At 42.1% G+C, this 23,005-nt stretch overlaps 1 protein-coding gene across 1 annotated transcript in view; it reads right to left on the bottom strand.

Moving 5' to 3' along the window:
- The window catches only part of LRP2 (LDL receptor related protein 2), a 169,007-nt gene that overhangs the window by 51,717 nt on the left and 94,285 nt on the right, over positions 1 to 23,005 (bottom strand). The window contains 12 exon segments of the mRNA XM_075609138.1: positions 1,787 to 1,918; positions 5,067 to 5,186; positions 6,173 to 6,298; positions 7,191 to 7,433; positions 8,439 to 8,642; positions 8,747 to 9,036; positions 9,630 to 9,788; positions 13,441 to 13,606; positions 15,290 to 16,210; positions 18,149 to 18,337; positions 19,460 to 19,699; positions 22,637 to 22,850. Coding sequence (XP_075465253.1) covers positions 1,787 to 1,918; positions 5,067 to 5,186; positions 6,173 to 6,298; positions 7,191 to 7,433; positions 8,439 to 8,642; positions 8,747 to 9,036; positions 9,630 to 9,788; positions 13,441 to 13,606; positions 15,290 to 16,210; positions 18,149 to 18,337; positions 19,460 to 19,699; positions 22,637 to 22,850 — 3,004 coding nt within the window.

Here is a 23,005-nt window from a genome sequence, read left to right as displayed (position 1 = left end):
CCCCACAGCGCAGCACTGCAGCCGCCCCTTGGCACCCTCGCCCCTCTGCACCCTCAGCCCCCTCAGCCCCATGGCACCCTCGGCACCCTCACACACACAGGCGCCCTCACACACAGGCACTCTCACACACACACGCAAATACACACGGGCCGGGGGGGGGTGAACCGGGGGGGATCAGAGCAGAGGGGGGAAATCGGAGCAGGGGGGTTGATCGGAGCAGGGGGTTATCGGACAAGGGGGTTGATCGGAGCAGAGGGGTTGATCGGAAGGGGGGGGATCAGATTGGCTGCCTTGCGTGTCACGTGACGCGGCACTCGCCGAAACCACAAGCTCCTTGTAGCTCCGGCTGGCTGACGCGTCACAGCACGCAGTCAGCCACGCCGGAAGGAGCCAGCGGGGACATCCAGACCGGAGGCAGGCAGCTGGTGGACCGCGGCTTGCCGGCCGCGCGCGCCCCGCCAGCCGCAGCGGGACCAAAGCCTTAGCATAATGTGCTTCCACTGTAGCCAGGGATTTTGGGAAATGACAAGCAAATGAGCACAAAGGGTCACCTTTCGCTTCAAATCCATTTTAACATGGACCCCTATAAGCTTATGTCTGCTTCATTACACAGCTTTTCAGCAAAGCCTGGGTTAAGGAAGTGCGTAGCCAGTAAACCTGCTCACAGATAGCTATTAACTTTAACTTACAACAATATCATCAGATACTCATGTAAGTATTTGATAAATATAACATTGCGTGTGCGGGCTCGAGTTATTCTGCTTAAACTGGAAGATGCCAAATTAAAAAAATGATTTGACTTCTTGTAATAGGTACAGTGCTTGTTTATTTGGAAGACATACAAGAACTGAAATTCATTTTATTTCAGTTTTCCCCCCAGAAACCTATAACAGCTAAAAGTGATATAATGTTAGTGTTGTGTTCTGCATGTTCTGCTCCCTTTTTTTTAAATGTCTTTTTAGTTTGAAAAATAACAAATGTCTTTATCTCTAGCGTCTGAGGTTACCATGCTAATATCAGGTTGCCCTGGGCTCCAGGAAGAGCTCTATTTTGACCTCTCGGACACTTAATATTTGAAACTCTTACACCGTCTCTCCTGAAAAGAACATCAGATTTTAAAAATAAAAACAGCATTGGAAAGTGCAAGAGATCGCTCGAAATATGGAAAATTGGTGGAAAAACAGTGAAAGCTTATTAGCTACATGTATTTCTCAATGTACGGTACATTTCATAGCTTTTAAAATGTAGCCGAATTTCAGAGAAATGGAAGAAAGGAAAATATTTGACTGGTTTGGTTTAGGAATCCCAATATCTGAGAAGGGATAACTATATTGACTGCCTCTAAATGAAAAAAATAATATAGCACCTAAATGATGTTATTTTCCCATCATGTGAAACAAAAACTCATGTATTTAAAGCCCTCTCCATGATTATGAAAAGTACAACAGCAAATATATATGAGTGCATATTTAATACACAATGTATTTCTTTAGCAGAAGCCTACCAGAGTATTTTACAATGACATGCATGACCTACATGTTAAAAAGCTGCACTAATGTAATTAACTACAACACCCATAACTCTTTTATGCCACTGTACCTATTTTTCTCTATATCTTTGACTTTTCTATTGCTCATGAATGTCTATCCCTATATACAGTTACTTGTATGAAACAGGAGGCCTGTATGAAATTCCAGGAGTCTCTTTGAAATTCATGGAGAGTTGGCAGCTAACCATTGACCGCTCTTCTGCTGTTACATCTCTGATTTAAGTGTTAAACAGTTACCACAATTGTGTCTTTGATCTTCATCGCTCATATCGCCACAGTCATTATCACCATCACAGATCCAGGTTGCTGGGATACAACGGGTATCGTCACACCTGAACTGGTCACTCGAACAAGTTCGCACGTGGGGTACTAATAAAAAAATGAATACAATCAGTGATTGTTAAAGCAAATTACACCTTGAAGATTTTCTGCTGAAAGTCCCTTGAGAGATGCATTCTTTGGCACAGATTTACTCTGGAGAATGTAAACCAACACAGGTAATATCTGAGCATTTTCAAACTAAGTCTGCAGAGATAAGGAGGTACTTACTCATCTTACTTGCATTCTCCTCATATCTGAATTGCATTTAAACCTTCTACAAATGTATCACTGTTTTGTTCAGTGTAAGTACATACCACAGGTCATCTTGGAAATGTGGAGTAGATAAGCCAAGTCAATAAAATCAAGCCTCAGTGATAGGGGACTTATATAAAGTAACATTATTTCACGGTGTAATTATAGTACAGTTATTAGTTTTACCAAACATTTGTAGTTCAGCAGTATGTATTCTAGATTTAACTTTTTTCAGCTTCGGCATTTTAAAATAAGGTATTCATTAAATCCATTGTGTTTATGCTACTTATTTTATAGGGGGAATGTAGCAGTGTCCTGTGAAATGACTCATGCAAGTTAATTTATTTGCTTGTTGTCCATGGTTGTATGACATTTAAGGCAGGTATTCTTAGGGACCTGTTAACATAACCAACCTACTTATAGTATGCACTGTAATAATATTCACTTTACAGGGTTTCCTCGACATGGTTGGAGGAAGTTGTACTGTAATATTGTGTTTAAAACATTGTTCAGTGCATATAGTATCTGCAATGCTGTCTATAAAAATGTAATTATTATTTGAAAACATCCCTCATTCTTGGACGCATCTATAATTTTTGGTTTGCAAAACTTTGTAGAACTACTACTGCTGTACTCCCCATAGTACTGCTTCTTTCTTTACATACCGTTTCTCTTTTCTCTAGTACAATCTCAAAGGGGAATTATTTTCCACAGCTATTAATCATTATTCACCAATAACTCTCTCTCTCTCTTCGTTATTTAGCAATGTATGATCCACCCCCCTCAAAGAAGCATTTTAGTATCCTCCCTACTAATGTTTAGCTTGTGGGGGCTCTGAGAAAGTTTGAGCTCTAAGAATCTACTATATATTTGTGAAAGCGTCATATGTGTCTATGTCTGTATGTGTCTCCCTGTGTCCCTCCCTGTGTCCCTCCCTGTGTCCCTAGCGGCAATCCCATTGGACCTTGGGCCAGGCCAATGAGATTGCTTCCTTGGCCCGCCCGCCCCCGCACACCTCTCATTGGCCTGAGGCGGAGTGACGGGCCAAAGGAGAGACGGACACACACACACACCCTCCCCCCCGCTCTCCCCCCCGCTCACCCCCCCTTCACCCCCCGCCCGCTTATCCCCCCCCCCACCCACACACACAGAGCACGCTCCCTGCGGCTCCCCTCACACAGGCCGCTCCCCCACCCACACACAGGCCGCTCCCCTCACACAGGCCGCTCCTCCGGCTGTCTCCGCCTCTCCCCACGAAAGGCGCAACACCTCCTCACCGGAGCGTCTCAGCCCGAGGTGGAGGAGCCCGAGGTGGAGGAGCCCGAGGTGGAGGAGGAGGGCGGCCGGGACCCGTAGGAACAGGAGCGCGGCTGTGTGCAAGGTGAAGAAACGCAGGGGAATGGCTTATTTAATGCGTCCCTGACTCCCCCTGCCCTTTGCCCCTACCCTCCCTGCCCACCTGCCCCCCCAGCCCTTTGCCCCCTGCCCCCCCTGCCCTTTTCCCCCTGCCCTTTGCCCCCCCCCCGCCCCTCCCTGCCCTTTGCCCCCCCCCCCACCCCTCCCTGCCCTTTGGCCCCACCCCTCCCTGCCCTTTGCCCCCCCCCGCCCCTCCCTGCCCTTTGCCCCCCCCGCCCCTCCCTGCCCTTTGCCCCCCCACCCCTCCCTGCCCTTTGCCCCTCCCTGCCCTTTGCCCCTCCCTGCCCTTTGCCCCCCGCTGCCCTTTGCCCCCCCTGCCCTTTGCCCCTCCCCTCCCTGCCCTTTGCCCCGCCCCTCCCTGCCCTTTGCCCCCCCTGCCCTTTGCCCCCCCTGCCCTTTGCCCCTCCCCTCCCTGCCCTTTGCCCCGCCCCTCCCTGCCCTTTGCCCCTCCCTGCCCTTTGCCCCTCCCTGCCCTTTGCCCCAACCCTTCCTGCCCTTTGCCCTGCCCCTCCATGCCCTTTGCCCCACCCCTCCCTGCCCTTTGCCCCACCCCTCCTTGCCCTTTGCCCCTCCCTGCCCTTTGCCCCGCCCCACCCCTCCCTTTGCCCCTCCCTGCCCTTTTCCCCTCCCCTCCCTGCCCTTTGCCCCTCCCTGCCCTTTGCCCCGCCCCTCCCTGACCTTTGCCCCTCCCTGCCCTTTGCCCCGTCCCTCCCTCCCCTCCCTGCCCAACCCGCCCCTCCCTGCAACCCCCCCTGCCCCCACCCCCCCACCCCTCCCTGCCCTTTGCCCCCCCCCTGCCCTTTGCCCCCCCCGCCCCTCCCTGCCCTTTGCCCCGCCCCTCCCTGCCCTTTGCCCCCCCCCACCCCCCCTGCCATTTGCCCCCCTGCCCTTTGCCCTCCCCACCCTTCTACGCCCCTTGGCCCCTCCCCCCCTGCCCTTCCACTCCATGCCCCCTGCCCTTCCACGCCCGGGCAACGCCGGGTATATCAGCTAGTAACATATAAATGACAGTGAGTAATGCGTCTTCACAGTTGTAGAAGTTAAGAACAGAACACACCATACTCATATACTGTAAGTATACAATACAGGCATATCCCACTTTAACATACGCAATGGGACCGGAGCATGTATGTAAAGCGAAAATGTACTTAAAGTGAAGCACTACCTTTTTTCCACTTATTGATGCATGTACTTTACTGCGATCGTCATATACGTGCATAACGGATGTAAATAGCGCATTTGTAACAGGCTCTATAGTCTCCCCGCTTGTGCACAGCTTTGGTACAGGTAGGGAGCGGGTATTGCTGTTCAGGACGTGCTGAGAGGCGCATACGTGAGCTGCTGTTTGTCTGTTGGGCGATATGTCCTTACTCGCGAGTGTACTTAAAGTGAGTGTCCTTAAACCGGGGTATGCCTGTATGGAGGTTTTGTATGTGTCTCAGTCTGGTTGTTGTCATTTAGTTACAGAGCTATCATAGAGGAAGTGGATCCAAACACCACCCTTCCAATGACTCTGTGTCAAACTTACCACAAGATGCTGGTTCATCTGAACCATCAGCACAGTCTACTCCCTGATCACAATACCAATGAGCAGGAATACAGCGTCCAGAGGAACAGCGGAATTCATTTTCTGTACACGTGAGAGTGACTGAAAGGAAGTAAATATGGCACATTATCTTTTGTTCTTTCTCTATCCAATGAAGTTAGTAGCAGGGCCAGTGCTACCACTAAGTGACTTAGGTGGTTGCCTAGGGTGGCACATTTTGTGGGGCGGCTGTGGCGGCAGCAGAGAAGGGTGAGGATGGCGGGTGATGGCGACGGGACAGGAGGAGGATGGCAGAGGTAGAAGAGGACGTAGGATTATGGGAGCGGAGCAGTGTGGCACAGGAGGATGGCTGGGGAAGAGCGCACCCGAGCCTTCCAACCCGGAAGTCTTCACTGACATCTGGTGCCTGCTACTGCTACAGTGCAGCTCCTCCTCGGCCTTCCTGCCCAGCTCCTGAGGTCCTCAGTCCTTTTCCCCCGCTGCCCTCTATCTTCCTCCTCTGCTGCTGCTCTATTGGTCTCCGCCCTCTTCTTCTGCTGCCGCTTTATGTCCTTCTCCTCTGGAGGGGGGGGGGTGGAGACACAGGGCTGGAGGTTCGCCTAGGGTGCCGAATACCTTTGCAACGGCCCTGGTTAGTAGTAATATGCAAATAAAAGACAACATCAATTTTAAAATTGGGCTACAATGTGTTAGTATTCTGGTATCACATACAAAGTCCAGAATCTACCTGGTGTCTGACTCCATTTACAGTTTTGTAGACAGGTTCAAATGCCAGACCTCAAAGCTCAGAAGGTATTGGGCAAAATGAGACAGTTTGGTAAAGTAATTGGAGTTTTATCACCATGTCAATACTAATTTACTTTTAACTGACAACAAAGGCAGCACCCATGCTAAATGCACTCCATTTTATACATCGATTTTTCACAAAGCATTATGTTATGAAATAATAAATATTGACACTTGCTTTTACTATTCATATTTCTGTGTCAATATTACAAACTGTACATTCTTGGTGAGTTCTATTTCTACCAAATTGCTAAGTTTTTTTTAGCAGTTGGTAGCTATTTAATTACCATTGGAAAACTTACCACAGTGAGTTTCGCTTTCATCACTCATATCTCCACAGTCATTGTCTCCATCACAAAGATACGTTCGTGGAATGCAAATGTTAGTGCTGTGACATTTGGTATATCCAGGTTGGCAGGTGCGATCCGCTATACAAGGAAGCAAGAAAAGAGTGATGACAAATGTTTTGAACAACCCCAATTATCTGTGTCCAATGTGAACCCTTATTTAAAGGATTTATTTATTGTTACATTAATTAAGGTCTTCCATAGCTCCTCTCATCCTCTCCTTACCACTGTATTTTACAAAAGACTTTGGGGCCTATGCAGAGAGCAGCGCTATTTCGAAATTCGCCATTTTTTGGAGAAAATCGCGCAGAAAGCAGCAGAAAATGGCGAGTTCCGAAAAACGCGCCAATTTTTCTTTTCTAGTTATAAAACTCGCCTCGCGGCTGGCGAGAACCTCAATCTCGCCAGTTTTAAAAATATCCGTATGCAGAGAGGCGCGAACGGCATCTAGCGGCTGTTCGCGCCAATAAAATGGCGCGATTGTCTCAGTTTTAACTCGCCAGAAAAAACTGCCGCTCGCGGCCATTGCAAAGGGAAAAAAAAAGCCGCGAATTTGTTTTAACACATTTCTGAAGCGCGCATCTCGCCAATTTAAACTCGCCACACGCATCCATGTTAAACATAGCAGAATTCGCACTTTTCTGCATATGGAGATTAAAACTCTCCAAAAAAGCTACTTTTTAATAAATTCGCCAATTTTAAAATTCGCTGCTCTCTGCATAGGCCCCTTTATCTCTTGCATAACGAATTAATTTAATAAACCCAATGCCCATACATTTCCTGTGTGCTATATGTGCCACATGTTAGAAATGAGACGAAATATAAATGCTTCATTGAATATGAGTAAAGTTTGGGGCCATTTGTAGGTTTTCCTAAAAGCATATGGTCAGCTTTCATGGCCTCCTTGGAATGGCAGACCCCACCTCTGATGAGTTAAATCACAACTTGAGGCATTTATTTTGGAGTAACTTACGGCAATTTCTCTCATCAGACGTGCCGTTGTCATAGCAATTGTTCACTCCGTTGCACACGTATGCACGAGAGATACACCTTCCATTGTTGCAAGCAAATTCTGTAGTGGAGTCACAAGTGCGGAACAAACAGCCCAACTCATCACTGTTATCCCCACAGTCGTTGTAATGGTCACATCGGTAATGATAAGGGACACATCGCCCATTACCACATGTGAATGCTGTCGGTGAGCAGGTATGAAAAGCTGCAAATTGGATATAATGGTAAAGACAAGTCAAAGAAAAAAGTACACTGTATCATTTGGCTACTAATAAAGTAAATAAAAAGAAATATGTCACACATTTCTTTTACCTGCTAGTGCAAACACAGCAGCAAAACGGACTGCATGTAGAATAAAATAGGCAATAGAATTAATACCATGCAATATTTTGTTCACCGTTCTAGTAACTACATTAAGCTACACAGTATGCTTCCAGCATATCCTTTACATACTACGGTGCAATATGTGTCAAGGCTTACATCCAAAATACAGAATTCAATACATTCTAAAAGTGGACTTTCCCAAATAATTGCCGTGTTTATAAAAAAAAATAACTCCATCTTTATTTTATGCTTGTTACCAAGTTCACATTGGGCAAATCCAGTCAATGCCCACCTGTTTAATCAGATTGCGCTTGACCACTAGTTCTCCATAGCTGGTACCAGATATCTACCCTTACACTCCACTGTCGGACACAAAAATATCCACTGCTTTTTTTTTTCCAGAGACAGCCCACTGTCACTTTTCCACCCAAATACGAACAGCCGTTTGCTTAAAAGAAAACTGCCTGTTTTGTATAATGTAATAGGCATCTACAGTAGTTTAGTGCAACTATAATATACACTGAATGTGCTATTACAATTATATTTTAAGCTCTAATCGGAACAGGGATGAAGAGGAGAATACGGATGTGAAATTGACAAGGAAATAAATGTTCCCCCTTTGTCCCTTAGAGTGGAGACCAATGGTCTGTCATTTGGTTGGGATATCTTTCTACACATGCAATGTTACTCAAGTGATAAGATGAAGGCGACACAGGAGAACCGAAGCACAAGGAAGGTATAATAAGCATCAATTATATATATATACCTCTGAAAATGTTGCAATCTTTAACTCAGGAATATGGCTATTAACAAATCAAGAATATTACTTTGGGCAGGTTTGTAGGTTTTTCTTTATATGCTAATAAATGTAACCATCCTTACTTACCACACACACGTTCCAGTTCATCACTGCCATCCCTGCAGTCATTGTCATTGTCACATTTCCATCGCTCTGTAATGCAGCGTCCATTAAGACAAGTAAACTGTCCACTTTCACACCTTGTGCTGTTGTCCACAATGCAGTCTTTGTTATAATTTGCCAAATACCAGCGACCTGCTGCAGGGCACTGGCATTCTGCTCCATTAGGACCTGGGTATTTAAGGGAAAGAAAGTTGTAATTGGTGGCGCAGTTTAAATCATGTGACGGGTATTTAAAGATTGCTGTCACTTTACATTGAATAAAAATATTCTACCTGGTGCACAGATGTGACTACAACCACCGTTGAACTGATCACAGGGGCTGCTGCACTGCTGCTGCTTATTTTTGGACAAAATATGGATATCCATAGGGCGCTGTGGAAGATTCTGCGTCATAATGATCTGATCTGACCCATCATGCTTGTTGGCCCGGTAAATACTCCTTGTGTTCCAGTCAGTCCAATAAATGTGTTGATCATACATAGTCATAGCAAAAGGATACACAGCTGTGCTAACAACTACTTCTCGGTTTGTTCCAGTTAAGGAGCAGCGTTCAATCTTTTGCCTAGAAGGAGTCAATAGAAAGTGCTTGCCGTTTAAGGGGTGATATATTAATGCAAAGAACATTTTCTTTTAAATCATTGAACCATTAACTGCTTGTGTTTGTATCAAATAGAAGACGCTTGACAATCAAGTCTCTTACATTCAGATGATGGTACTGTATACCACATCTCACAGCTAGCAGAGTTTTATTTATATAGTAAAGGAAAAATACTATGCTAATAAACAGAATTTGATATAGCTCATTGGCAAATGTGCATTATGCTACTTCTTTCCTATTAAAACTTCCCAAATCCCAATGAAAACATTAACATATTATATGTTTGATAGAAATAGAACTTTCCAGCATATATTACAAATATCTAGGACAGGGGTTGTGAACTCCAGTCCTCAAGGACCACCAACAGGTCATGTTTTCATGGCTATCCATGCTTCAGCATAGGTGGCTCAATCAGTGGCTCAGTTATTATAACTGAGCCACTGATTGAGCCACCTGTGATGAAGGGATACCCTGAACCCTCACCTGTTGGTGGCCCTTGAGAACTGGAGTAGGCCGCCCCTGATCTGGAACAAGGAGAAGATTTAAGAAATACATACAAATTTGCATCCGCCCAATAAAGTCGTTCTTCTTCATAGTCAAGGGTAAGTCCGTTTGGCCAGACCAGGCTGGTGTTTACAATAACCGTCCGGAAATTTCCGCCAAGTGTAGACCGCTCGATCTTAGCATTAGTACCCCAATCAGTCCAATACATATATCTAATAATTAAAACACAACAATGAGCTATAGGCTTCCAACAATATTACAATGAGGATATTAGGAACTGTCATTCTTTGCATCTTAAAAAAAATAATCATATTAAAGAGTCACCAACAAAGCCATTTACAAAATATATGGGTATTAGAAAAAGCCCTACTTCGTCTACTAAAATATGAGGCATATTATGTATACATTACATTATTAATTAATCACAGGAAAAAAACACATACCTTTATGTTCAAAAGGTTGCAGGCAGGATGTATTTCTCAAAGAAAAACAAAATAATAGAATAGTGGTTGTGTACAGTAGGTTTAGCCTTAGTACAGTAGTTTTTAAGAGAGTACTTACAACAAGCTCCCAGTGCAGGCAGTAGACATATTAAGAAATGCATGTTATAGCCACAAGGGGACTTCTCCCTGGTTATGACCTTATTCTACAGTATATACTGTACACTGAAGGGATGCAAGTTGTTTGGGGCTGACATTTTCCGTATAATTCAATGGGGATTTCAGCAGAAAATTGCCTGAATGACCACTTCAGCAGGTGTAGAGGGGCTAAGGCCACCTTATCCCCTGCCAACTGCCAACTTATACCTATTCCCGGTCTCCCTTCTTTCTCTCTTCCCTTCTGTGCCCTCTAGAATGTGCTCTCTCTAACAAACAAGGCTCTTACCATATATAACCTCTTCTGCTCTTGCTCCCTTCATCTCTTTACTGTCTCCCAGAACATGACTGCTGTGGAGGCTGCTGTTTCCTATGATGATCTCGCTCTCTCACACCTAAATGGCCATGGGGGTAGGATAGGTGATCCCAGCTGTCGATCAGCTATTCTCTATTTCAACTGCCACATTGATGTTCCCTTAGTCTCATGGGTATCTCACCTCCTCTCTCTAACCTCCTCCTTTGACCTCTGTCAATGGACCAATTCTGGCACCCAAATGATGGTCACTTTATAGACATTGTCTTTACTAAAAACTGTTCCTTTTCAGATTTCTCTCTCTCCCTGCCACTTTCTGACCATCGCCTCATATCATTCACCAAAGCTCAGCCCTCTATTGCTCGTCATACCAGTTCTCCTTGCTACTCTCGAGACATTCGCTCCATTCACCTCTCTGCTCTGGCATGTACTGTGGACTCTAACCTCTTATCTTTCCTCTTCCAGTGTACCTGACAGTCTTGTCTAATCTGACAACTCTATCATATTCTCCTCCATAGATCTATATTTCCATTCTCGCCCTTGGGTACACTCACAAACACAGTTCTTTGACATGTACTCGCTCTTCAGAATGCATTTGCCGGAAATCTGACACTTATGTCGCTTACTTCTCCTCAATAATCAACGCTCACAAATCCCATCCACGCCGTCTTTTCTGTGTTTAACTCCATCCTCAGACCTTCTCCTCCTTCTTCTACAGTGATATTACTTCTGTCTGTTTCTCCTGTACACTGTTTCTACCCAAACCTCTTACTGTACTTCCACTCTTAACTCACCTGTTATAGAATTGAATTTTTTCAGCTGCTCTCCTCTTCTCCCTCCACCACTTGCCCTCTCAATCCTATTCCCTCACACTTTATCAGACATATTGCTCCTAATTTAGTCTCTACTCATCTGTTGTTTTAACTCCTTCCTAAATTCTTCCACTTTCCTCTCATTCTTTAAGCACGCAGTTGTCACACCTCATCTCAAAAACAACAATCTTGACCCTATGTGCCTTGCTAACTAGCGGCTTGTCTCCCTCTTGTCTTTGGCTACCAAATGTCTCCTCTTCTCTCACAGAATCTTAATTCCCTCCTGGACTTTCTGCAGTCTGGCTTTCATACACCTTACTCAACTGAGACTGTCCTCACTAACGTAAGCAATGATCTCCATGAAGCAAGGTCATTTTGCCCTGCTTATCCTGCTTACTAGCTCAGCTGCTTTAAATACCGTTGTCCACTCTCTTGGTATCCAAAACAAAGCTTTATTCTGGTTCTCCTCATACCCCACTGCTTCTTTTCTGTCTCTATTTGCTAACATGTCTTTATCCACTGTTAATCTGTCTGTTCGTGTACCTCAGAGCTCTATTCTGTGACCTCATTTTCTCTCTCTACACACTATCACCATCAACACTTTTGGCTTTTGGTATTACTGTACTTCTAAACAGATGATATGCAGATACATCTGCCCACCCCTACTCTCACACCGAAAATCCTGTCCCGTCTCTGATTGCCTCTTGGCTATGCACTCATGGATGGTGCCGCGCCACCTCAAACTTAATATGTCTAAAACAGAGCTCATCGTATTGCCTCCTAAACCTGGCAGGACAGACCCAGTGATATTTGACTCCTCTGTCTCCATCTCCATTCCTCGTTCATGCTCTGGCTATAACTTGTCACTTCTCCCTTCATAACATTGCCAAGATCAGCCTTTTCCTAAACTCCAATGCATGTCCTTATTCTCCCTCCATCTGCATTATTGTAATTTACTACTAATAGGTCTCCCAATCTCACACTTTCTCCTATGACATCCACTCAAAATTCTGCTGCATGATCAGTGCTGCTAGAACAGTATCTTCTCATCTCCACCTTAAATGCTTCTGCTGACTTGATCCCAAAAAGTTCTGGATCACCTACAAAGTTCCTCTTACTTTTAAGGCTTTTCACTTCTCTGCTCCTTCACACATACAGTATCAGCTTTGATTTCTTTCCATGACTGTGCTCATCTCCTGCCCTCTGCTCACAACTTCTTCCACCTCTACTGCTCTCTCTTCTCTTAAAACTTGTTTCCTTCACTTACCTGTGGAACTCCCTCACACTCCATATATGCCAAGCACCTTCTCTCCCCACCTTTAACTCAAACCTAAAAACGCTCCTTCTGAACAAAGCAGTTCAATAACATGGACTCATGGCTACTGCCCCACACCCACAGTAGCATTTACCAACCATCATGGTCAAGCATGGCCATCTACTGCATCCCCTGCTCTCTGTAAGTCTCCTAACACACCACTTAGGGACAGGGATTTAATTTTCTTTGTCTGATTTTTTGTTTGTTGTACTTATTGTATTATAATTCCCTGTATTGTATTGTCTCTTTTGTAAAGTGCTTCAAACATTGCTGTTAGCATTATATAAATAAAAAATGCATACATACATAAATAAATACAAGTGAAAAACCAGAGATCAAAATGGGTCTAGGTGTTTATTGACATTTGTAAAGCCAAAGAATTAATAGCATAGCTGAGCAAATTTTTTTATTTTCAATAGATTAGGAAGCATTTTCTATAACAAAGATGCACTTGGTTTACAGTAGATGGTAATTTTACCATCAAGCCGATTAAACTGGTTTAAACCTCTGTGATAGCACCCTGGGTAAGTTACTTTGCCCACAATTAGATTCTAAGATCTTCAAGGTTGGTAATTGTGCCTGAAAAATTATATATACAGTGATGCATATACTACAGCACTTTATGAGAAATCACATTATTATTATTATTATTATTATTATTATTATCTCAAACATATATCTAATATAGCGTAAACAATTAGAATTGTATTTAAATGGGAAAATGAAAGGCATGAACAAAAATCATGTCTGCGTTCTTCTATATTTGTGGTGAAAATGTTTTAACACGATGCAAAGTGTTTTGTCGTTGATAGAATAAATTAGGCTTACCCTCTGCATGGATCCAGCATGATGGCTCGAGGCCGTGGAACGCGTGCAATCACAGTACGATCAGATCCATTTACTGCCATTGAGCTTATGGTCTGATTTAGGTAATCACTGTAATAAATCCTTTTGTGTATCCAGTCAAATGCTATGCCATCTGGAGCTCCTAAATCTATAGCATATATAAATAAATCCCACATAAATACAGAATTGGATTATACAGTTATAATAAACTTTCTCCAAGTAAGTGTGAAAATAAGAAATACTTCAAAATATTCAAATGCTCAAATACTATCAACAGTTTTATTTAATTTGCAGTTGGCCTTAAAAATTAAAATATATACAAAAATATATCATAGTTTGTAATGGGTTTAAAACACATATGAATATATGATCTAATATTGCAGTGGTGCAAACCAAACCTGAACAAGAGAATCCTCCCCACTGTCCTTGCAAATAAAAATCCACGAGTAACTAATTTTAAGTAACTTGCCATCTTGACAGTCAAAGTGATTAAGTTCAGGATCTTGACATTACGAGCCCACAACACTTAGGCCCAGATCCACTGAGCTCCGTTATTGACGTAACGAGGCGCTAACTTAAATCTCCCTAACACAGGGTTAAGAGCTATTTACGTCCGTAAAGGGCATTGTGTTAACGATAATGAATGTTAGTGTTAATGATATGCAAACAGGGCGTAATTAACATGACGTTAGTAAAAGTCGTAGCTAAACTTGGCGTTGCTCACTTCCAGACCCCTGAAATTGGGATTTTCCAGGGCCTTGATGGCGGTACCACCAACGTTCGGTATGATTTAACTATCAGTTACATATAGCATTATATCCCACTCCTTTCACCTAATTTTTAACTTTAGTAGTTAACCCCCTATTCAAGGTGTGAATGATTAATGCCCCCTTTAGGAAAGACATACTTAACGCCATGTTATTTGATGTTTATGCTAATTTAACATGACGTTAAGCCTCTGCTCATATAATTTGCTTTGTAGATATGCGTTAACAGCAGCAAAATGAATGGCCATTATTGATTTTGATAGCGGTACGTTATTAGCACGGAGTTAATGGACCTCTGTAGATCTGGGCCTTATTGTCTTAATTATGTTACCAGCTCAACCGACACATTTTTAGAGATTTTATCTTACTTAATTTTGAACAGGTTAGTCAGTATCATCCAGCCATCTCTTAATAATGGTTCACACAGATTAAATAATGACAGATGGACACATTAAATAATATGAAGTATGGATTCTACTTCAGTGGTGAATGTGACTATAATTATTTATTAAATTAATTATGCACAGTAAGGTCATTTTAAAATGGCATTTGGTATTGTACTCCCATTTGCAAACAAAACAGTTCAAATCAAAAAGCAATATATCTGCTCTGCAGTTCTTAGTAAGATGTTACTGCATAAAACTTTGTAGATACTGTATTTTGTTCGAATTTACAAAACACCATATATAATGAGATTTACATATTGTTATACAATTACCAGCATATTATGAAACCAATGAAGCAGATGATATCTACATTTTACAGCCCGAAGCTGTGTTACAGATCAGCACCGCTTAGTAAATATGGGCCGACATGTAGTTCTTCAATAAACATAAAATAAACTAACGGAATTCTTCATCAATCATTACATATGTTTCATACCTGTGTTGCAATCTCCCATTACTTTAGAAACATTTTCTTTTTTGATCATTTACAATTTGACATTCAGAACCAAACCATCTACCAGTTAATGAAAGATTTCAATTTGACCTAATTTTAATTGCTTTTATACAGTATCATCTTAAAATATATGCAGAACTCAAATAACATTTACTGTACTGTACCTGATGCAACTGTTGTATGCGGTCCATTTGGTGAAGAAAGGGTAAAGTAACTAATTCGGCTACGTCCAGCCCCAGCACTCTGTGTGTAGTAAATTCTGTTGTCTAAACTGTCATAATCCAGAGCCACTGATGTTCTAAAAACATTCACTACGGGTAAAGGACGGCTGTGATCCTCAGGGTCTAGGCGTAAACTGTTAATCGAACTCTCAAGGGCAAAAATCAAGTAGTCCTCTGTGGAAATGGCACATCTAGTTCCATCACTTCCTATTGTTCCATAGGCACATCCACACTTTGGTGTTTGCAAGCCAGGTAAAGCAAAGCAAAGTTGTGAGCAGCCTCCATTGTTACGCAAGCATGGGTTGTTGTTCACTTCCTGTGGTAACACAGGCTGAAAACGACTATTGTATACTGTAACATCTCTTAGGAGATTTATATTGTCTCTGATAACAGTTGGTTGTTCAGAGTTCCCCGGGTCCTTACTGGCTTGAAATACTTTTTTTAAGTTCCTATCCACCCAAATGATAGTGTTCTCAAAAACGGTAATTCCATAGGGAGTTGGAAACCGACTACCATACCGTACAATTTCAGTTTCACCACCTTCTGGTCGAATTCTGGCAATCATGTCCAAGGAGTCATCAACCCAGTACAGATAGCCATTGTTGCGGTCCACTGCTAAGCCACGGGGTGTAACAATACCCTCAGACACAAGAACAGTTCTATTGGTGCAATCAAGAAAGGCCCGTTCAATCTTCGGATTTTGCCCATAGTCAGCCCAGAAGATATATCTGTTCTTGGGATCCACCACAATGTGCCTTGGCATATCCACTGTTGTTTTCATTAGGACACGACGGTATGAAGTGTTCAGACGCAGAACTTCGATGAACGTTTCAGTCAGGAAAGCATTTGTAAAGTAGAGATTTCCTGAATAAAAAAAAGAATGATATTTTTAAGGTCAAGTTAAATAATTATTACTCTTGTAAGTTAAAAATGTATCATACCACTATATTGTAAATTCTAATATGTTACTAGAAGTACAGCATACTCATTGCTTACTTGAAGAATAAAAACATGTTTGGCAGTTTAGTGTGTCTGCCTCTTCAAAGGGTAAAACCATCATTAGAGGAAATCAATATGAGAAAGATGTCAAACTTGCAAACAATGCATATGTGATGGGAAATAAGACACTCGTTACAATGCAACAGCTGTCCTTGCAAGACAATTAATGGATTGAAAATAAAAAGAGATGGTGTTTTTATTATTGACTGGGGTAACTTAATTTATCATTTGTACTATAATTGTCATCTTTCTGGAGGTAGAGAGAGACAACATTTCCATAATTTTTTCATGATTAATGGCATGAGGTCAATTGTCTGAGGAATTTAAATTCAAACCAAAAACGCATTTTTACATGACTGCCACAGGGACGAGTAAACTAATCTTTTACAAGCAAGTCTCAAAATTGGATTCGTTTTGCTTTGCTATTTAATAACCTCCAAGAGTACCCTAGCCAAAGAAACATAACAACTGAAAAATGATTGGTAACATCAAATAGTCCAATGACCACAGTAACAGACCATCTATAATGTCAAGCACAAGCTTTTTAGGAATTAACAAAACAGGGGTCCTATGAGGAAACACTTTCAACCGATTCATATCAGTAACTGTATAACTGCCCTCCTGACTGCAAAATGTAGGGATGTTTTCAGGCTTCTGTCCATGTTAACAATAAAATCTTTTTCCTAACTTGCAGAAATGAATATATTTACGAAATGTAATCTAAACTCCACATATAGGCCCAGGTGCACTGAGTTTCGGTTAAATCCTAATTGCTATATACTGTGCATAGGTCCCCTCAAACACGCCTATAGACAACATGTGTAGATACATACACTACCGACACACTTTATTGAAGTGTGGTCGGTACCGCAAGCCGGGAAATCTCCCGGCTTGCTAGTGGCCGCCCCTCGGCGTGCCGCGCGTCATAGACGCGCGGTCACGCGTCATCGGGAGCGTGCGCCCCCTGCACGCGTGTCCAGGGGCTCCCCGAGGGAGCCCTGGTGTCCCGCGATCGCGGGACAGCGGCAGGGGGTTCCGGGGGACCCGGCGGACCCGGCAGCGGTAGGGAGAGCGCCCCGATCGGAGGGCGCTCTTCCGCTGCTTCGGTGTGCGCCCGTCACACTCGGGCGCGCGCCAGGCTACTGCTGCGGCACAGAACGGGCAAATGCTCGAATAAACTGTGCCGCAGCAGTACACCTGTGCACCAGAAGTGGGCACACCTGAGATATCTTCAAAATATGCTAAGCGATACGCAAATGACTGCTATAAGCATACAGTATTTCTCAGGTAGCTCAGGTGTGTCCATGTTTGGTGCATCGGTGTATCTCCACAGGTATCGTTTTCTATTCTGCAGAAACACCCATATTTCAGTGTCTGATGGGAGCCACCTTTAGGTGTGACATAAATAACCTAATGTCATTTCCCTGTGTTACACTGAATGGTCTTTCGTGGATATGTGATGTTAGGGTGAACACCTTTTTGCATGTGATTAGTACTAACGGCAAGGGGGGGAGGGGGAATGTACATTATTTAAGGATTAGTGGATAGGCGTTATGATTAACAAATGATCCCAAAGAAATTTTATTTAACCCACTTGGACTTACCTAAAATCTATTAATTATTTACCTATTGACTGAATGCTATGTCTCCACACAGAATACTACTCTGAAGTTGGGCTGAAGTTCTCTTCCTCGGCCAGCTCTCTTCCTATGCTAGCGCTGTATTTTTGTTAATAATTCAGTATAAAGGACAGTAGGACAGAAATGTTGGCATTACACAATCTCAGCATTTGGGTTCACCTACCTGCTACCCAATCAACGGCTATTCCACGGATTCCATTCCGTCCTATTCCACTTAAAATAATGTTTCTATAAGATGAACCATCAGGTTTAACCCGGCGGATTCCATTGTATGCTGCCACAGTGCTGCTGAAGTCACACCAATAAATAAAACCAGAAGGCATATGAACATCAACATGTAGTACGTTACGACCTAAAGAAAAGTAAAGTAACAGCACACATTCTGTTAAGAATTAAGAACTTTCAAAAACATTACAATGAATGTAAGTGGGTGTGAAATAGGTATCAGTCTATATGATTGGTGCTCAACTCCAGTCCTGAAGACCCTGCAGTAGGTCAGGTTTTAAGGATATCCCAGCTTCAGCAGAGGTGGCTCAATCTTTGACTGAGCCACTGATTGAGCCACCTGTGCTGAAGCGGGGATATCCTTAAAACCTGACCTGTTGGGGAGGGTCTTGAGAACTGGAGTTGAGCACCACTGGTCTATATGATTGTGCCTACCCTGGTATAACAAAATAATTATTCATTTTACTTTCTAGTCATAAGCAAAAGGAAACCTTCTTGCATCATATCGCCTTGAAAATAAAAGCACTGACAAGCATGCCCCAGTATCCTGGTGTCAAAAATATACTGATATTCCTTTTGATACTGTATCAAAGTGGAGGGACTAGAACCTTATGGAGATGACCGCTCCTCCTTCTCTTACCGTGCACCTCACAACTGGAACAATCTACCTGAGATTCTCAAAGATGCCATCAGTCTAAACTCTTTGAAAAAGAAAGCTGTCTCACATTTTAATCTGGTCTGTAACTGCTACATACGTCTATAACATATTATAGTTATATCTTTAACTGTTCATGCAATGTCTTGAAACATAATATATAACCCTCTTCATTTAACGTAACCATGTATTGCCATTATAACTCTGTGCCATTACCATTAAAAACACTGGGAACTACAGTAAGGCCAGATTCAAGAGATATAGAATGAAAAGTACTGTAATAGAAGACATGCTTATGCCTGTTAAAAGTGACTTTTGAGGAAAATAAAAATCTTCAGCCTCACATCAACTCAAGATATCAAATAACAGTATAAAATGACTACACTCTTTACTGCTGATCGGAACTGGCGTTTATTACAAAACCCTGTAGTAGTAAATTGATCGATATAGGATTTTAGTTCTAGTACGCAAAGTTCCATTTTAAAAGCTTGTTAGCATTCTGGGGTATTAGAAAGCTGGTGTATCTAATACTTGAACCTTAGTTTGTGCATACAAGTATTTCTCCGCAAAACGTTTGCTAATAAAGCTACATACCCCGTCCAGCCGTTGGCACCATAGCTTCTGAGTGATCAGATGTCTCTAGACTGAAGCCTTTGATTGCTGACATCATGGAAACAATTATAAATGAACTGTATGGGGAGCAGGTTGTGTTATCAGCACTCAACCTGAAACCTGTGGCACAGGCACAAGAGAACTGTCCTCCAGGTTTTGGCAAACAAAGTTGTTGACAGACATTGACATTATTACTGCACCCGTTAGAAGAACCAGCAGAATCTAAATTGGAAAGACAAACAGAACATGAACCATACCCAATGCATAATAAATAATATACGTGCTAATCTAGGCTACTGGCCTTTTCTGCTAGAATGTGAGGTGGATACAATATGGATTTACATTACTGCAGAATACGGATTTACATTACAGCAGAATAATCATCACATTATTTAATAAAAATAGATTATTTATTGCCACACTATTTTTCATCATATAAAACAGATGGGATAGATTACAAAATGCTTGTCAATGTAAATGTAAACATTCATTAATGCTTGATATATTTGCTGTATATTTAGGAAATACTCTAGAAACTATAGGGCTTGTTATTACTGTATTATTGTCCCATTCAAGTCATTGGGTTCGATCTTACGCTTCAAAGCTAATTAAATAAGCTAATATAACCTAGATCAGTGATTCCCAACCAGGGTTCCGAGGAGCAGTCCCAAGGGTTACGCCTACGGAGCGCGGGTCACCCGCACTCACTGTGCGGCCCCTGACGGCTTCCTGGCTCTCCCCCTTGCCCCCACCCTGGAGCCTGCTCTAAGGACTGCAGGAGGGTAGCACTCCGATGCCTGCTGCTAGCTAGAGCGCGCATGTGCAGTCTTGCCTGCTCTGCTGCCAGCTCGCCGCTGCCTCCTGCCCGTGAGATGCAGAAGGGGGGGGTGATGTGAGATGCAGGGGGTGGGTATATGAGGATGATGATGGTGAGGGGTGCTGGGGGAGATATGAGGATGATGATGATGAGGGGTGCTGGGGGAGGTATATGAGGATGAGGATGATGATGAGGAAATGTGGGGGAGATATGAGGAGGATAATTCTACTTTCTTTCCTAAAATGGCAATGGTTTGGTGCTCCTGTTATAAATCTGTAAAAATCCTGATTGTGTGACTAATGAACTGGCCGCCTTCTAACTTTGTGCTGCAGTCTTTGAAATGCTACAGCTGATATGTAACATTATATTACGAAGTGTAACAAACTATTGTTACAGCTTTCAGAGTAATAGACATTCTGATGTTTGAAACAAAACAACAGATCTGTTTGTGATACTTTGTTGCCAACGGGCAGAGCTCAAAAAGGTGTGTGTCAGAGCCTTTTTCAAAACAGGGAGCTGATATGACATTCTAAATTGTTGCTGTAGCAACCAAAGAATGATCGGTACATTAATAAATCATTAAAAATAACATTAGGAGTTACAAAAAATGCAGACAGTATTATCTAATACTACAGAACTGATTTATTTAAAAAATATATATATAAACATATAGGATTTTCCTCATTTTGCTGCTTTAAATCACAGGTGCCTGAGACATTATTTATACTCTAGATACAAGTAATGAGCTTCAAAATCATAGTAGCAGATCAAATCAGAATACAAAGAAGCCTTGTTTGAGACATTCTTTCAAACATATTTTTATCATATCATAAGGCTTCTAGTGCAAAGGCTGAACAAAATATATTAGTTAATCAATAGTAATAACTTTAGCTGACTAAACTGAAATGAGTGTCAGACTTACATATTTATTTAAAATGATACGGTTTTCATACCACATTCTTTTTACGATATTTTATCAAATGCGTAATTAATAAATAGCAAAATTAGGGGCAATGCAGAAAAAAGTTGCAGCTGTTATTTAACTGGTAAATTACAGTTTGATCATCTGTCCTGTTGCCAACATAATAAACTATTTTAACAATAATCTGAAAACAATTCTACTACATAAATTGAAATATAGTTAGTGGTAGATGTGTAATGCTACTGGAGCTTTGTATTCACTAATAAGCAGCTACATTTTCCTTTTTTAAGAAAAGTGGATTTGTTTTAAAAAGATTCTATTCCTTTCTTAAGTGACATAATAAACATTGTATCTAAATTTTGTTTTGGAAAAAAAAGGTGGTTAAAAATATCTTGACATCAATCGCAGCTCCACTATTTTTTAAGGTAGCTCAATCGCGGAATAAAGCACACACACACACACACACACACACACACACACACACACACACACTACATACAATATTACCAATTAGATTGTAACTCCTCTTCAGAAATGTTACTTTTATGTATGAAGCACTTATTCCCATGACCTGTTTGTTATTGGTATTATTTGTTATTTATATGATTGTCACGTGTATTACTACCGTGATGCGCTATGTACATTAATGGCGCTATATAAATAAAGACATACATACATACATATAGTCAAATAGAGCAGTTTGCACTCCTGTAGGCAAATATAAGCTGATGGTGCATGTCCCATAAACATAATATAGGTATACGATATCGTTCCGAAGTCAGACAATCACAAGGCAGCACACACAGGGTAATTTTCAACACAAGTGTATTGGCGAAAAGTGATACATCTAGAGTTTAGACAAACATTTCGGTCCTCTCAACGCGACCTTCCTCAGGGACCCATCTCCCTGAGGAAGGGCCCGTTGAGAGGACTGAAACGTCGATATAGATGTACCACTTTTCACCAATACACTTGTGCTGAAAATTACCCTTTCTGTGCTGCCTCATGATTGCCTGACTTCGGAACGGTATCATATATATATTTGGTTGACAAATCACCAAAAAATCTACTCGCCACACAAAAAAATCTACTCGCCACCTAGTACCAAACGTGTGCTGCTTGGGCCAATATTTACTCGCCCGGGGGTTAAATCCACTCGCCCGGGGCGAGCAAATGTATAGGTTTGTCGAACACTGTATATATATATATATATATATATATACTGTATATATACTGTATATATATATATATACATTTTTATTATTATCTAATTGCGTTAAAATTGTAAGTGTATTTGCATCACAATGATAGTGGGAAAATGCTACTTATTCGTTTTAGAGTAGTCCAGTACATTTAATAAATATTTCATTTTATGCTCTGAAACTTGCACCATCTAATCTAATACAACAAAGATACTCACTGTCTCTATAGTGGACACGCAGGCACTTCAGCCCTGGAACGTTGTCTCTCATCACTACTTTGTTCGCTCCAGTGGACTTGTCAACTCGCTCAATGACTTCATAATCGCGATCAGTATAATAAAGGAAGGCTTCGTGCACAGCAATTCCCCAAGGGTGGGAAAGATGGTTCACTACAGTAACGCGGTTTGTACCATCCAAATTTCCTCTTTCAATCTAAGGGATCAGTTACAGTTTAATTAAGACTTTTCAAGCACCTGCCGAGACCTCTTTCTTAGGAAAATGTACCACATGCTTTTAAATAGATAAAATAATGAAGCAGCTTACTTGTGAATTCTGAACAAAGCCTTCCTGAGTACATCCAATGTAAG

Source organism: Ascaphus truei, chromosome 7, assembly GCF_040206685.1.
Source record: "Ascaphus truei isolate aAscTru1 chromosome 7, aAscTru1.hap1, whole genome shotgun sequence".
NCBI classification, from domain to species: Eukaryota; Metazoa; Chordata; class Amphibia; order Anura; family Ascaphidae; genus Ascaphus; species Ascaphus truei.
The sequence above is the reverse complement of the archived record's forward strand: the minus strand, read 5'-3'. Positions and strand labels throughout refer to the sequence as shown.